Raw genomic sequence first — 18,089 nt, 5'->3', positions numbered from 1 at the left:
TTGAAAACAACTTATACCCCAATGACTGCTAGCTGAAATAGTTGCAAGTACTAATAGTCAACAAGATGCCCGAAGAGGACAATCACATTACAGTCTTATTCATTCATTCATGCCAAATGATTCATCCCTAACATGTTGCAAGTTGTGACCTCACTTTCGCCTATGCGGTGTATTTTTGCAATGATAAACAAGTCTGTTCAGCCTATGATGGCCTTTGAGATAGACTGACGCATTTCGGGACTCTCTACATCCTCAGTCAAAACTAATGGCAGCTGAGCTCTGACTCATTACTTCTACTTCAACAGATTGGCCTCATCCCCAAAAGCCTGACTCCAAGACGCTTGATTTCATCAGTCTGATGCAAAGCGGTGCTTTAAATCAGTTCTGATGTGTCTGTCAGGAAATACGCATTCAGACGTCCGACGATCCGCATAAACAGCTTCCTTCTCAGTGGCGCTCTGTTTGTTTTGTGACAGTACCCAGAATTGCCTCTGCGAACCCATTAAATAACAGTCGGAGCATTTCCACCTATTGTCGCCGAGAGTTGATGAGCAATAAGAAAAGGGATGAGCTGATTAAAATGCAAAAGGCCGTCCGGTGTAAGGTGCGTACGCGGCTCTCCGCTGCGTTAGCACAGATAAACCGCCCTCTCAGGGCTGAGACAAGCAGGCAAATTGCCTGTTAGGATGTGACCAGCGTCGCAAGCTGAGTGGATACGATCCACTGAGGTCACCACAGAGATGAGCTGTTTCTCCTTATGCTTTAGTGCTCATTTTCAGGGAAGAAAATACAGTATCCTAAGAGAAAAAAGAGGGAGTATGTAGTAACCTGATAAACTGGAAATGTCTCTCACACCCAATTAAGTGTTCTACTTCAGCTCTGAAGCGGTTAGGACAATGGAAAAGTATGAAAAATACGAGTTAGACAACTAACTAATAAGGGGGGAGGAATAAACAGAGTGAGAGAAAGTGGAGAGAAGCTTCCACTGATCCGCCTTTCTGACAGTGCTGTGATAATGTGTTAGTGCTGGATGTATTAATGCGTAATGCGTGCAGGGAGCTGTCAGCGGCCGCTATGTGATCCTGACGGGATCGGCTCGGCACAACCCTCCCCTCTCTGTGAGCCCCGGGCGCCCTATCCAGCGTGACTGAAGATGTATGCGTATGTATGAGCATCTGTATGCGTTAAGGAGGCTTGAGTGGGGCTGTGGGTAGTGCTGCTCTCAACTCTTCTGTTGTTTAAAGAATGTAGTTCAATTAGCAGCATTTTGATCACTTTTAGTGTCAATAATGTTGTAAAGAACAATGTCATAATTTTCTTGGCTTTCAAATGTGACGTACTTCTAATTTAAACAAAGAACACAGTGTTGCAAACAATTCATCCAGTGCCAATGTTATTTGTTAATAATGCACCTGGTTTTAAGATGTATCTTTGGCAATCTGATCACAAGTTGACGACACTAGATACACATATAATTACGGATTTTAAATACACACTTTTACAATGGTTGATGAAGTACATATATGTGGCACTAGAGTGAAAGAAGATACCTTTTTACTATTTATTTAGTCTGAATGGATCATTTGAATCAGAGATTTGTTGGCTAGAGAGCAGATGTCAGTCCAAGTCACTAATTCATTGTCCGGTGCAATGTGTGAATGGATTTAATATGTTAAAATTCAGCTTGTTCAAAAATCAAACACTGCCGCAAAATTTAGTTTCTGACCAGGTGAAGATTTCTCCTCTTAAAAATAACTTTTTACCCAGCTTCATTCAAGAAATGTAGTGAATTAAAAAGTACAATAATTAGTTTTAGAATGTCGTGAAGTAAACGTTTATTAAATTAAAATTAATCAGATAAGGTACAGACACTAAAAATATATAGTTAAGTTACAATAATGAAATAAAAATACAGAGTTAGGGTCCACCACTGCAATTTCAATAATTTTCAAAGAAATTTAAAGTCCTATTTGATAATACAGAGTGCTTTTGTAGAGTAAATGCTCAAGTGATTGAATACATTTGAACAGTCAGATTGCTTTTGTTTCTTCAACTGTGATTCTTTGTTAATATTTGTCTAATATTTTATTTGGGTTGTAATGCTGCTTGAATCATCATTTTTATCATTGACTGCATATTTCAGCAGCTATTCTGACAACAACACATTGGAACAAGATTTTTTTTTGCTATGGTCTTTGTGGGTCTTGCAATGCAATAAGCTACAAAATACATGGGAGCAAAACAAATATGTCTAAGGTACATTCGCATAGAATAACATAGGGGAAATTAATAGCATTGTACATTTATACGAAGCTTTTTACAGAAGAGGATGGACAAAATGTTAACATATAACAGCCCAATGTTTACATCTTAATGTTTACACTATTACATTTCCAGATTTGCCCCATTTGCTCGCTATATATACAGGCATATCTCAGGCAGCTGTGTACACTTCTTCAGATCTCAAAATTCTCTCATAAGTGCCATTCGCACCTGCTCTTTTCACGTAAATTCACCAGAGGCCTGACTAACTGACTGACTGACTGACTGACTGACTGACTGACTGACTGACTGACACACTGACTGATTGACAGACCGACCGATTGACTCACCATCCTTCTTCCCTAAACCCAACCAATAGTGTTGTCAAAAGCACCAATTGTCCAGCACTCACCCACTCCCCTAATCCCAAGCAACAGTGTACACGGCAAGCTAACTGGACAAACTAGTAACAGCAGGAAAGCTGTCTTTACGAAGGAAAGCAGTCAACTGGTAATCACGAAAAGAAACTGCATCATACCGCCCCGCAGCATTCATTTTAAAGACATAATTCGAGATCGTCAGAAATGTATAGGGCTACGCTTTCAGAATGTATGTTGGATAGTTTAGCCCAATACAAGACTAAATTCTTGAATTTTACAAAGCCTGGAGAAAGCTGTGTGCTAGAATTTCTAAGTATTCATAGTAGTTTAGCCCAATACAAGACTAAATTCTTGAATTTTACAAAGCCTGGAGAAAGCTGTGTGCTAGAATTCCCAAGTATTCATGTTTCTCTCTGATCCTTGCATTAATACAAAAAAAAATTTCAGATAAAAAAAAATGAAGCTGAACCTCAGCAGATGACCTCCAAACCCAGTGTCCCACCCTACGCTTTTGTCATCTTTCACATGGCGAGATGATTTGTTCTTTTGATGTATTTCTTCAAAGGACTTATTTGACTGCAGCTGTCTTCCTCTTTTGCACGCCTCAGTGCTGCCCTTGGATAAAGAAAATTAAGCACAAAAATGGATAATACACATCTTTTTGTGGTTGGACTCAAAGGCCAGGCACTCCTGCTTCCCTGCAATAGCTGTCAGTGCGAGTGCACGTGTAGTATTCCCAAGGTGAGCACCTTTAGACTTCAGGACTGTGAAGACAGAGAGGTAACATCATGAGCAATAGCAGCAGGACTACATTAGCTCAAGGGTTTAATAAACTACCAAACATGTCTATCGGAGGCAAGGTTTATCCCCTGTGAGCTTTAGTGAGAGCCAACATGATGCACTGCACAGCAAACGCTAACACGGTCCTCATATTGCAGGCTAAGACTGATTAAATTCTGCACACGTGCACTGAGTATGCAACAGATAAATCTGTGCGTCTGCACGGCTAGAAAGAAATCAACATCAAGATGAATTCAAACATAATCCCTACATCTATAGTTGGTTGAAATGTGTCAAATACACTGTGCGTTGAAAATGTTTTACACAACCGTATACAAAATAAATTAATTAAAAATTCCAAAAAACAGCTATTCTAGACCTGAAATTGTAAAACAGGCTTGCTAGAACATTTTTGCCGTTTTTGTTTTCGTGAATCCACCAGATTCCTCTGTGTACGCATTTGAGATCTCAAATTTCTCTCGCAAGTGCCATTCATGCCTGCTCTTCTCACTTAAATCCACCAGAGGCAGCAGTCGACTGACTGACCCACCACCCTCTTCACTAAACCCAACCGATAGTAGTGATTGATCAGCACCCACCCACTTTCCGAAATACAACGGACAGTGTTTTGAAAAGCAATCCAGAAAAAAGCCCCCTGTTTTTTATGTTTTTTACCACATTTTCAGATTTTACCACATTCTCTCCGTTATTTACTTGTTGTTTTATTTTTAGCCATTGCTTGGTAGTGGTCGTGTCTTTGTGCTTCGGAATGGTTGTTCTGGGTGTTTTTAATGGTAATGCTAGGATGTTTTGCACTGTTGTCCTAAATAGTTGTTAGGGCATTGCTAGGATGTTCTGGATAGCAGCTAGAGGACAGTTTTTTTTATTAACCCTAAAAGTGGTTCCTATCATAGTCTGGGTGGTTGTTGTGGCATTGCTAGTATGTTCTGGGTAGTTTCAGTACCCCAACATAGCTCTCACAACCAATTATATTATCAGTGATATTATAATTGGTTGTGAGAGCAATGTTGGGGTGTTCGAAGCATTTGTTAGGCTGTTTTGATTGGTTGTCAGTGCATTATTAAGTGGCTACTGTGGTGGTCTAGGTGGTTGCAACGAGTTTTTGCATTTGTTAATAGTCAGTACCATTGTGTCCTGGTAGGTTGCAATGGCAATGCAGGGTAGTTATTAGGATGTGCTTGCCAGAGCATTGCTTGGACATTCTGAGTAGTTACTAAGTGGTTGCTGATTGTTTTTGTATTTATTTCTGCATGTTGTTTCAATTGCTAGGTAAAACATTTAATCAGTGGGCAAAAACTATATACAGCAGCACTGTACGAGAAACTCATTTTTTACAACAGTGAAGGTACAATTTGAAGTTAAATGCTTAATGTTAGAGGTTTGTTAAAATCCCCAATTAGGAGCTATGTTTGTCTAACAACAGCACCTAACTCCAGCAAGCGAACCTAATTAACAATAGCGAAGGTTCAACCAGTCACCGAAAGAGATTCAGCGCGGCTGCTGTGGGATTTTCCACAGGTCAAAAGTTAATGATAGCGGCCAAAGAAAAGGGCAGGAAGCCTTATTTTGAAGACCACATGCGGCTTACATAATGATCTTTCCTCACGGTGCTCTGTTACTGCAGTACTACTCAAACATAATGACAAAGATGGAATTGTTTGTTTCGTCTAAAAGCAATATCCCAAAAAAATATGTTTTCTTTTTTTCCCCCCTCCAAACAAATTTTGAGTACAATCAGCAGGCACATTTGACGCTAATCATTTTCTTTTCCTTCGAGCGAGTCCCTTCAAACACACAAACACATTTATCAGCTGGAATTCATGCGTTCTGCAAGTTGATAATATACAGTCTGTCGGGAGAGACTAGAATTAGATTTTCAAGTGGTTTAGCAGCAGCTGGAAAAAAGAGACTTGGATACTCATAAGTGTTAAAATGGCAAATATGGGTGGTGTATGTATATCCTGACTATATAAGATATGTAAATAATTCAGCTTTACTATGCAACCGATGAAATTAGAACGGGTAAATCGGAATATTCTAGTCTCTGTATTAGAATTTAACCATGTTTTTTTTTTTTTTTTTTTTAAGAAATATCTTAAAGTGGCTGGTCTGTTCTGCACCTGTGTGCTCCGTGGAGAAAATAAGAGCTCCTGAGAGAGTCATGTGAAGCATCTCTTTGTCACCAGAACCCTGCTGGCTGATGGGAAGAGCTGTTCTCTCCTGTATTAAATTGAGAGAGGTCGGGCAGACACCTCTGTGATTACCGCAAAGGGCCTTGAGTGGACACCGGCGGGTCTTCATGAATGGCTTTGTACTTGTGCATTCTCGAATGTGTGCGCAGGTAAAGTGGCATGTGTTTGTGTACGTGCTTCAAGAAAGGTCTTTGAAAAGAAGGACATCGTCGTAGCGAAATGTAATTATGAGCCGAAATGAACTCATCTTGTTTAGTGGTGCTATTCTTTTGGAAGGAGGAAAACCGAATAAGAAAAAGGAAGGGGTAAGTATAAGGACAAACAGCAGCTTATTATCCGCAAGATGATGGGAAGGGCAGTGGTTGTGTGCTACTGGTTTGTGGGAATGTGTCTGACTGTGTGCTACACAAACAGGGAGCTGGATGTAACAGTCAATAATCATTATCTGGCACAGCGAGCGCATGCATTTAAGTACCAGAGCGCATTCAGATGTTGTTTTCATCGGCAAAATATAATCATACCCAATCAGCTGTGATTGTTTCTTTAAGATGTCGTTATGATTTACTTTCAAAAGCACAGAGTGTGTCCTGACGCATAATGTGTGGTCATCAAATATCAGTGTAGGCGCATGGTTGAAGTACAGTATAGATGTGGGAAATGCAGAGTAACACATATTGTTTTAACTGAAATAGTTACAGCACAATAAATCTCACACACCTTTCCAGTGGTTTTGATTCTATAGGGATTAAAAAATAAAAAATAAATAAATAAATAACCTAGGCTGGTTGGCTGGTTTTAGCTGGTAGACCAGGTTGTAGAGGGTTTTGGCTTTTCCATACTGGTCTGAGATGGTCAGGCTGGAAAATGACCAGCTAAAACCAGCTACAACCAGCTTGGCCTGCCTGGTTTAAGCTGAACACAGCTGGTCTTGACTGGGCTCCCAGCATAGAAACTAGCCTAGAAATACTTGTGTTCATTTTTCACATGTGAGTAAGAAACGCTGGATTATTTAAACCCAAATTGGGTCAAATATGGACTAACCCAAACACTTGGTTAAAATTGGTCCTATTAATTTAACTGAAATAAAATACCCCAGAAGTTGGTTTAGCCCCAATTACACCTAGAACTGGGTTAAACTAACCAGGCATTTTTAGTGTGCATCTGTGAAAATCATGTGACAAGAAAGTACAAAAATATAATAAAAAGTGTCATATTTACACACAGTGTATGATGTGTATGATGCTGATGACATCACATTCTTATTTATTTTTTAAAACCTGCTTCTTTACAAAGTTATTGAAATGAACCATTTTCAGGGACAGTAAAATGAAACCATCAGCTTGTTCATGAATATTAATTAGATGACGTCTATGAAGCTAAATTAGCAACAAATCATGATCAATCGATCTACAACTGATGCAAACGCTGGATGTAAAACTTTCAGGGATCTGCCTATAATTTTTATTCTCAACACTCTTTCCACTAAATGAAGCTCTTAAACCGCAATCATCATTGGCCCAAAATTGGGAAGTAACTCTGGGAAATTTCAAGTGGCAGAAACGTTATAATGGTTGCTAAGTCCCTGATTGTCACTCTCAATACTCCACTCAAGTGCGGCACGGGTTAAAAATAACAATGCATTATTCAGGCCAGTCAAATGCATGAATACATGAATAAGTTGTAAAAAGCTCCCATCTGGTATTAGAAGCGAGAGCGTGGAAAATGTGCCTTTTTAATGTGCCTGTCCTGCTGTAATCTGCCTTATCTCACTTCGACACTACATCCTCCCCTCTTCGCAAGTGAGTACAGGACTGCACACACAGAGAGAGAGACAGAGAGGAGGAGAGCAAGAGAAAGAGATTTTGTGTAAGAAGTATCCTCATTCTCCAGGCGATAAGTAGCTAAATGAAGCTCTGGCGATGGCACTGATCATATTCACATTGACATCTGGGTGTTCCTATATAGAGTAGCTGTGGTTGCTATAAGACAAGTGACAACTTCCAATCACTGCTGGCTGATTGTTTGATGCATAAGGGACATATAATTAAAAACAAAGTTTAATCTAAAATTTTCATCTGATTTGTTAAGTTCTACAGGACCTCTGGGAGGCCTGTGTGTTTTGTTCTTTAATGGTCTGCCTGGAAAGTGCCATTGTGGCACTAAATCCTAAATCCTACATCAGATTTGCAATTATGATGATCAGCATATACCAGGACTAAGTAAAAATGTTTATAAAGACTTCCATAATTTTAGCTTGAGCCATACAATCACAACCATTGATAATATGGTATTGCAAAAAAAAAAAACATTACATTTTCCTGTATGCCATGGAGTTAAATTAATTTCGATTGGTTATTTTACATCAATCAGACTTTCTATTGGTTGTCCCTTGGCCAATAGCTTCTGTGAGGGAGTCTAGATCTTCTGCCATCACTTCAAAATCTGGGCTTCAAAGATTAGATTTAACACAACATGGAGGCTCATTTAAAATCTAATTTTGGGGGTCTAAATATTTGGAGTACAGATTAGGTTGGTTTAATGTCCTATGCAGCCCTCTGTAGACCTCTAGTGACATCATACTGAAGCATATTAGCAACATTTTTCAGAATATATCACATTGGTTTACAGCTGAGTGCATTTTCAGAAGAAAAATAAACAACTTCACTTTGACAGATGTTGCTAGATCAGAGCATCTGCTTCCAGAATTCATTTGAAGAACTCCATTATTGAAGGAGAGTGTCGATCTGGCTATAATTGTGCGCTGGTGGACAGGTCCAGTCTGTGTCGTATGTAACCCCAGCTAAATTTAGTCTGAGCGCGAGCAACCACAGGGTTTTTTTTTTCTACAGAAGGAGTATGGAAGCCAAGAAGCCGCAGATGAGTGTGAATTGAGTCTCCTGTCACGGAGACAGGTGAATGTGTTGTGGCGAGTGTCTCCACGCACGAGCACAAGAGCCGACACAGGGGTGGAACAGGGTGAGCGCAAAACTCATTTGCACGAGGCTGGGCTGGATACGTGCCACCGGCGGCGGCTGCCGAACCCAGTGGCCGTGGAGGTGTCACCAAGACCCTGGCTGTGCCTGAATAACGAGACATCACGGAGAAAAATCAACCAAACAGGGCGTTTTCACACTATGTGTCTAATAATGGAGATAGAAGTGGATGAGTGAATTGCCTCAGTGATAAATGTGGCTTTTTATCTGATTCAGAAAATGAAAATATAAGCAACTTATTCATAGATTGATGACAAAGCATGATTTATGCTTTCAATCACATACCATTTGAAGATGTACTTCAACTGAAGGGATTTAAACCCAACCAAATCATTACTTATATTAGAAATGCATCGTCATATTGAACATTTCAGGGATAAAACATCAACTTACTGATGAACTTAGCCAAAAATGGAAACCAAATATACTTTGTAAAAATTACTTATTGATTTTCTTTGCTCAATAAAATCAGGTCACCTTTTTAAATTTTTTAAAATTGACATTTTTTCAAACTAAAACTACAAAAAATTAACATAATATTTTTTTACAAAGCAAAATTTTAGCAGTCAAGATGCCTAACTTTACCAGCATTGGAATGACTCACAATGGTGCTATTGCAAGCAGCAAGAACAAGTATATTACATAAAAACTTATCCTGTTGGTGCATTATTTGCTTTTCTGTGTGTTCATCCAAATATGAGTGGAATTTTAAGCTAATATACGTTTTGACAGCAGGTCAATGGTGCGCTCCGCTGCTTTTGTGCCTTGGCCAGCAAGATGACAAACCACCCTTGATCATAGTAGCCATTGAAATGAAAGTTTTTCATAGAGCAGAGCTTTCCGGGTCCAGTGTGGAAGCCAATTCACACCACGCATGTGAATATGGCTGAAGGGAGAGTGAAACCAGTCAAATACTGCTAGACAGTGCAGCATAGCACAGCATAGCTTTTTTCCCACCTCATACTTTTGGAATGTTTTCTCTCATGGCCAAAAAACAGAAAATTATATATTCGGACCAATAATTTTTGGCGGTTAAAAATGGTGTGTCATTTACAAAAACATGTACAAATCATTTTGGATACACCGATAGTAGATTAATTATTTGTCAAATATTTGATATTTCAGTGAATTAAATAAAATATTATATATACAATAACAAAATAACAAAATAATGTGTAATAATACATAATTAATAATAATAGTGAAAAAACAATAATGAGTAATAATGGTGAATAAGTATAAATAAATCAATAATTAAATAACAAAGGATACCTTAACTAAGCCAAAACTAAATGTTATAAGCATTTCTACTTTATTTTTATTTACTTCAACCCATCAATATATCTTCTAGATTATATAAATTATAAAAAAATAATTATTTTATGCAACACAAGTTAATTCCACTAGTACCACAGTCGTTTTACACCTTTCAGCAAAGCTTTAATTAAAGCCCACTTTCATCTACATCCAAGCTTTATTAATCACACATTTCTTTGAAAACACTCTGTCCTATTCTTCTCAGATGGATCACTGTTATAATGCGTTCAAACAGTGTATCCCCAATGCTGCTTCGCCTCAGGGTAAACTCAGAGAGTTTCTTTAATATTGACTGAGATGTGTTTGCAGAACGATCATGAATCAACAATCTCTCATGGCTTCAGCAAGCGTTATGTGCTTGGATGAACTTCAGCTCTGACATGAATACAGGACAATGAAACTCGCATGTAGCTCATCAGACGTTGGACAGCATGAGAAACAACTGAAGGAGAAAAACGACCCAAATGCATCCAACAGCATCGATACCTGGAGTTACAGCAGGTAAAGAATATGGGAGAAATGAGCCATACTTCCCAAGTGAAGGAACACAGTTTCAGCCGTAATTAACGGGACAAACATATTGATTCCTCCATTAAGCAGCTTCCCATGATACCCTGAGGTTAAGGCTTTTCCACCCCCGCTCTCCTGTACAGCAGAATAACCTCATTTAGACAACAGAAGCCGACAGTTTCAGCCTCAGCGGCTAGCTTAAGTTGTAGGCCTGGTTTCGGGAGTGAATATTTGATGCACAGGTTTTTACCTCTTTCGTGCTGCGGGTACTCAAGAGCGCTTTTCATCAGGCTGGAGGTGAACAGACATAATAAAATAAAAAATAAATAAATAAAAAAGACAGAGTGAGAAAAGAGAGCGCTCCTGGCAATCACAGTAATTCCAGACGTGCTCTGCACACATATGATCAATCCTTCTATTGATCAATCGCTCAGGCCCGATGCTCCGCTGCGCTACTGCCAATCCAGATGAGCTCCAGCATACGGTCAGACTGGAATGAGCTTCACACACTCTCACTCTATGAATGACTGACTGCCTGACTGACTCACTTGCACAAACAGCTGGAGACTCTGTTTACACACTAGAGTTCAATATTATCAGAGCACCCACGCTCCCCTGCTCATCTCTGAAAACACGCGCCACTTCGGTGCATTTCTCACCTCTTATCTTGTGCCCGGGGGTCCAAATTAACCCTTTGGCACTCCTGCCAATGCAGCTTGAATTGAGAAACTTACCAGCTATACATGTTATCCTGTTTAACTTTCAAATGTTTTGTTAATTATATTAATTTTGACTTTAATTTTTACTCTCAACTTAGATTAATCAAGGATGACAATAGTAAATATGAACATTCATTACTTAATCAAATAATCACCTCCATTAAAAAAAAACATTTTTGGTAATAGTTTAATTATAGGGGATGTTTATAATACTGCCATGACCTTTATAACTATAACATGACATGTCGTGAATGAAGGAGGTATTATGCATACTGTTATTAAGTGTTATTAAGTTCAGTTATGTAAATTTAAATGGAGAGATGACACTTACTATGTTTACATGGACATCAGTAATCAAATATTTGCCTTAATCTAAATGAGTCTATAATATGATTAAGGTGTTTACATGAGTTTTTATTTTCCTTTTATGATCCTGTTTTACCTGTTTAGCACATAATTCCATTAACGTCATTGTGTCACCACGTTATCCACGTTTTCTGCAAAGTTATTCAGATAAATTACATACAATTATGTAATTTCAGGTGTTTTATTTTTAATTTGCCGACTTTAACTGCAGTTTGGCAGTTAAAGTCAGCAAATTAAATTCAGGAACATTTTATGCATGCCCCCATGACAAACGAGATATTGGATGTATGACCTGCTGGAAGAGTGTTGTTTTAATAGAATTTGATACAGCAAGTCATATGGGAAAAAACCTAAGCATTTCATGTTGCAGGTGTCTGTGGTCCTTTACTGATTCAGTAGGTGCAGAGAATTGTGTCAAAAAACCCATGTGTGTATGAAATATTCTGGCGCAAAATGTGGCGAAAATCCTACATGATGGTAATAGTTTGATTAAGTTGTTTACATGTCTGTACTGCACTTCAATAATGCGACTAAAATAGGCACAATCCACATGTCTTAATTAAATTTTAGTTTAGTTCTATTGTGACCTGAATTGTATTATATTAATTAAGAATAGCTGTTTACATGGTAATGTCTTAATCGTATTAAAATTGGATTATTGGTATTATATGTATGTGTATATGTACTCACTGTTTGATTTGTCTTTCGTATGAAAACTTTACATAAACAAATACATCACAACATGTTTATATCATGACAACTTGACATAACCAATACAATATTGCTAGTCATTAATCTGTGCTAAATAATTGTCTTCAATATATTTATGATCAACTTTTTTCAATGAAACAAAATGCATTTGTCATTAAACTGTATTTGTTGGTAATGTCAACTTGTCAAGACAAAGACATTGACTGGTTTTGTTGTCTTTATAATGTCAAGTAGTCATGACAAAGACAAAGACAGGTTATGATGTCTATTTATGTCAGGGTTTCATAACAAAGATATCTCAAACAATGTCTTCTTAGCATTTAAAATGGCATAACTGAGTGAATGACACTTAAGGGCAGTTGTCATAAGCATGCATAAAATCTCAATCATATGACATTTTTATATGAGATATTTCATGATGATTATAAAAGTTTTATGATTTCTGAATAGTCTATGAATGTACTTATGAATATGTCCTATAAACACACCATTCAAGTAAAGTCTAGTCCCTTTTTGGCTAATTTTTGGCTCTGTTTGTGTTCTCTTCCAGGCCATCCAAGATATCTGTAATATATATTGGTGTCTCTGTTACTATTTTATGTATCAAGAATAAAAGTTTTATTACAGGTTAATTTGGCTTGATTTTAAATACACATTCAACTAAAACCTGCCAAAAAAATAAACAAACAACAGCCTCTAACTTAACTCCCAGCTTCAGTCTCACCCTTTCTGCCCAGGAGAAACACAGATCTGGCCCTTATCTAAGACTGCTGATCCCATTTGAGCGAGAGAGATGTGACCCCTGATAGCCACACTCTCAATTTCATTAGCGCAATAGCAGGGAGGCTCCTGCCCATTAAAGCCCTGCCGTGGAGCCGCCGTCTATTAGCATGGAGCCCGAAGTTCAACTGCATTAACACACCGGGACAGTGTGATCTTTAATGCGTTTCTGAACGAAGGCTGGAGTTCTGCTAGGCCGGAGCTCTCATTCCTCAGGCCTGATCATTTCCTGCAGGACAGCATGTGATGTGGCTAATTACACCTCTTTTGAAGGGTTTGTACAACATGTTCTGGCAAATCACAAAATTATGCTTCACGCTGGACCGGTCCACAGGCACGAGAAAACGTAGTTATCATTCATAGGATGAAATTGGTTGGAACGTACGTGATGAACAGACTTGTATTCTTTATGTCACAGATTGTCTGTTCATATCAGGATTCAAAAATGTGGAAAGGTATAATAACAAGTGGAAAAACAGGTGTTTGAGATGTGTATCAAAAATGCTTAAAATGCTTTTAAAAAAAGCAAGTGTGAGTCATTGAAAATGTGTCAAGACTTTAAATCCCATATATGTACAATAAACAATTATTTTAAATAGATAAATAAAAATATCAATAAACAGTAATAAAATAATAAAATAAAAAGTACCTCACTAAATGTTATTTTTTAAATACCATTAGCCTTTTTTCTTGTAAAATATTCTTGTAAAATATATTTATTTTGGCAAATAGTCTGATAGATTAATTCATACATTTTATAAAATATTCTGTAGTTTAAACCAGCGTTTCCCAACCCTGTTCCTTAAAACACACCAACAATCCATATTTTAAATATCTCCCTTATCTGACCTATTTATTTCAGGTTTTGGAGTCTCTTCAAATGTTCTAATGAGTTGGTTAAGCTGTGTTTGATTAGGATGAAGTTGAAAATGTGTACTGTTGGTGTGACTTCAGGAACATGGTTGGGAAACAATGCTTGACTCTTAACTTAACTTAACTTAACTTAACTTAACTTAACTTAACTTAACTTAACTTAACTTAACCAAATTAAAGTAAAGTAAACCGAACCAAAGTAAAGCTAACTAAACCTAACCTAACCTAACCTAACCTAACCTAACCTAACCTAACCTAACCTAACCAAACCAATACAATCCAAACCTAACCTACCCTACCCTAACCTAACCCAACTTAACTTAACTTAACTTAACTTAACTTAACTTAACTTAACTTAACTTAACCAAACTAAACTAAACTAAACTAAACTAAACTAAGCATAACCTAACATAACCTAATCTAACCAATCCAAACCAATCTAAACTGAACTCATTCATTCATTCATTCATTTTCCTTCAGCTTAGTACCTTTATTTATTAGGGGTCGCCACAGTGGAATGAACCGCCAACTTATCCAGCATATGTTTTACACAGCGGATACCCTTCCAGCTCCAACCCAGCACTGGAAAACACCCATACCCACACACATATACTATGGCCAGTTAAGCTTATTCAATTTACCTATAGCGCACCTATAAACCGGAGCACCAAGAGGAAACTCACACAAACACGGGGAGAAGAAGCAAACTCCACACAGAAACGCCATTTTACCCTTCCGGAACACGAATCAGCAACCTTCTTGTTGTGAGGCAACCACTGAGCCACGGTGTCACCCAAACTAAGCTAAACCTAACTAAACTAAACTAAACTAAACTAAACTAAACTAAACTAAACTAAACTAAACTAAACTAAACTAAACTAAACTAAACTAAGCAGGACTTTTTCTAGAAAAAAAATTATTATGTTCCACAGCAAGGGAGAAAAGTTTGGAAAGTAAGGATCCATGAAGGACTCTTCTGAGTGAGTTTTCAGTTTAATCTTACAACAAAAGTCATCACAAGTCCAGCTTGCGTATCGAATGTGACTAGACTTACCGCAGGGGCCTTTGCGCATCACCTTGATGCGTCTCTGTGTATTGCACTGAGCCTTCTCCAGCTCACACTCATTGGAATAGGTGGAGGAGTCAGATCCGCACACTGGCGCCACCACAGATGTACACACAATCTTCTTACACACACACTCTCCTTTAGATGGGTCAGCTTGGTCTCTCTCACACACCGCTCCAAATCCGCACAACTTCCCTCTGCAACCTAAGGAGACACAGACATCAGGATCAATTTTAGAAAGCAACTAACATGTGACAAAAGCAGCGTTAAACAAGACTACAGTCATATGAGGGCATAACAAAAGACCCTTGTATAACAGCTCATGCAAATCAGCGTTCAGTTTAAAAACTCTTTTATTTAACACATGACCTTTAGAGCTCCTGTCTACAGAGACATACAGTATTATTATAGCTGCTTTCTTTTTCTGAATCAATGAAAGCACTGTCTCGACACGAGCACTCAGCTTGGAAGACATGGTTCTTGAGAGTGCATTCATAAAAGAAAATTGACGTAATTTAACATTTTTAACCTGTGGAACACAGAACAGCTTTGAAACATCAAAAAGAACACAGAAGTACATTGAAAATGGTCCAATCAGTGCTTTGAAGTCTTAGGATCATATAAATAGATCAAAAATGTTACCCATTATTCACTGAAATTAGTCATGTTACCAACACAACCTCATGGCAAATTTTTTAGCATTAAGGGATTTGTATTGTGTTGTTAATACATGTTAATTAGTACCTGTGCAACCTTTTTTTTGTAATAACGATATATAATGTACAAATTTACATGACTTTCCCACTATTACATTTTTTATTTGAACAGGTTAGACTCAATGACAATTTTCTTGACGTATTCATAGGGTTTAGGATCAATGTCCAATTTGTGAAAGAATTCTGTCATCGTGGACTTGTTCCAAACATGCTTGAGTCTCTTCTATGTTTAATACAAAAGAAGATATTAAGAGTTCAAATGCAAAATCCTCTAAGTGCTGTCTAAAATTTCCGACGAAAATTAATATTCTTCCTCAGACTCCTTTGTTTATGTTGAGTTATTTTACTTAAAAGACCATGAAAAGGACTTTTTCTTTGCCATAAAAGTGATATTACTAAAACCCACATTGGAGTCTGATAAACATCCTCATTTTAAAAGAAAAAATCTAGGACGCATTTAGAGGTTTATACATCTCATCTCTTTCTATATAGAATTTGAATATATATTGAATATATCCCTGAATTAAAAACGTATTAACTTCCATAATATATATATATATATATATATATATATATATATATATATATATATATATATATATATATATATATATATATATATATATATATATATAAATCAGTTGATCCAGTTCATAGATCCAATTCTGATCGATTCAACTTTCATGACCTAGATTCAGTTTCATTAAATTTTAGTCTGTTTTTCACACAAAGCTATTGTTTTATTTAAGACAACTTTGAACAGAGAGCATGAGGTGGTTGGTCCTCATTTATAATAGTTTCACAATGATTTTGTGTTCTTTTTGATGCTTGAAAACTGTTCAAAAGTTCAGAAACTAAAACAATAATCATTTAAAGTTATTTACTGCATTCCCACATGCCTTAATACAAACACTATTGCAGATTCAATTACAGAACAGTGGTTAATCCTTCTGCTTCAATGTTTCTAATACAATGGCTGAGGGAATTGTGGCAAATTCACTTTTCTAAACAACATAATCAATCTCTTAGTATTTTTCTTGTTGAGAAATCACAGGAATGTTAGAATCAGAGGGGAAAAACACTGTGATACTGGAAAAATATAGCTATATTCTTAGGATATTCTTTTTCAAGAACAAAAATAAACAGATTTTTGTAAAGATACTATAGCTAGTTAAGATGACAAGTATATGACACTACGACAGCCAGTAGGTGGCAAAATAAAACTTTATGTGATTTATTTCTTACAATTATCAAATAACCTACTGTAGCATGTTGTGCACACATATTTTCGGTGAGTGGTTTTCTTTATTTGTTATTTGATTTATTCATTCATTTTCCTTCAGCTTAATCCCTTATTTATCAGGGGTCGCCACAGCGGAAAGAACCACCAACTATTCCAGCATATGTTTTACACAACAGATGCCCTTCCTGCAGCAACCCAGTACTGAAAACCACCCATACACACTCATTTACACACACACACACACACACACACACACTAGAACTGCACATATTTCATATATGTACAATGTGCGTATCCGAAATAGTCACATCGCAAAGATTTGCAATGTTAATGTTAAGTGGATTATAGTTGACCAGGAGCTACAGATTTGTATTTAATCACTTTATATGGAATTTATATGATTTATGCAACAAAAAAAAGTTTTCTTACTTAGAATTATTATTTTTTTTGTTTCTAGTCGAAAACAAGATTATTTCATGTAGCCCACTGGCAGATAATTTAACTTGTTTTAAGGAAAAATTCTTAATTTTTCCTTATTTCATCTGAATTAAAAAATAAAAATAAAAAAATTTTCTTGATCTAAGTATTTTTGCATTGCAAACGTTAATTTCAGTACCTGATTACTTTTAGACTCCCCTGAAATCCGTCAAATAGAGCTTTCCAACTATCTAAACTCTATTTATATGGCAATATTTAACACAGAAAAATATAATGCAGCCCTAACATACACTGACACACTGTGGACAATTTTGTTTGCCCAATTCACTTAGAGACCATGTCTTTGAGTAGAGGTGGAAACCGGAGCACCCAGAGTTTATTTGATTTATTTAAAATAATTTATATATTATTTATAATCTTATTTAATGTGGTCCAAAATGTGACAGCTTTACTAGCTGAAGTAGACTATAAAACAGTCATCTGAAACTTTGTCATACAATGCCTGCATGTCATAAATATAGTGCCCTACAATGTACTAATACAGACTATGTTTAGCCTATTCTAATGTTATCACTTGATTTAATGGATAGATATGGGCCAGTAGGGGCCTTCTGCGCCTACTGGTTGACTCAGAAGGCTGTTTTCATCCATCGACATAGTTAATCAGCTATAGATCACATATTGCTGTGGCTGGAAGTTAACAAGAGTTATTTATATTATTT

The 18,089-nt window shown here is 37.0% G+C and overlaps 1 protein-coding gene across 38 annotated transcripts in view; it reads right to left on the bottom strand.

Moving 5' to 3' along the window:
- Nucleotides 1-18,089, bottom strand: part of agrn (agrin) — a 444,147-nt gene that overhangs the window by 178,221 nt on the left and 247,837 nt on the right. For all 38 annotated transcript variants that reach the window (XR_012398373.1, XM_073938578.1, XM_073938589.1 and 35 more), the window contains 1 exon segment: nt 14,959-15,174. Coding sequence is in view for 37 of the 38 variants with exons in the window: in XM_073938578.1 (XP_073794679.1) it covers nt 14,959-15,174 (216 nt within the window). In the remaining variant the exon portion in view is untranslated.

The sequence above is a fragment of the Danio rerio genome, chromosome 23 (assembly GCF_049306965.1).
Source record: "Danio rerio strain Tuebingen ecotype United States chromosome 23, GRCz12tu, whole genome shotgun sequence".
NCBI classification, from domain to species: Eukaryota; Metazoa; Chordata; class Actinopteri; order Cypriniformes; family Danionidae; genus Danio; species Danio rerio.
The sequence above is the reverse complement of the archived record's forward strand: the minus strand, read 5'-3'. Positions and strand labels throughout refer to the sequence as shown.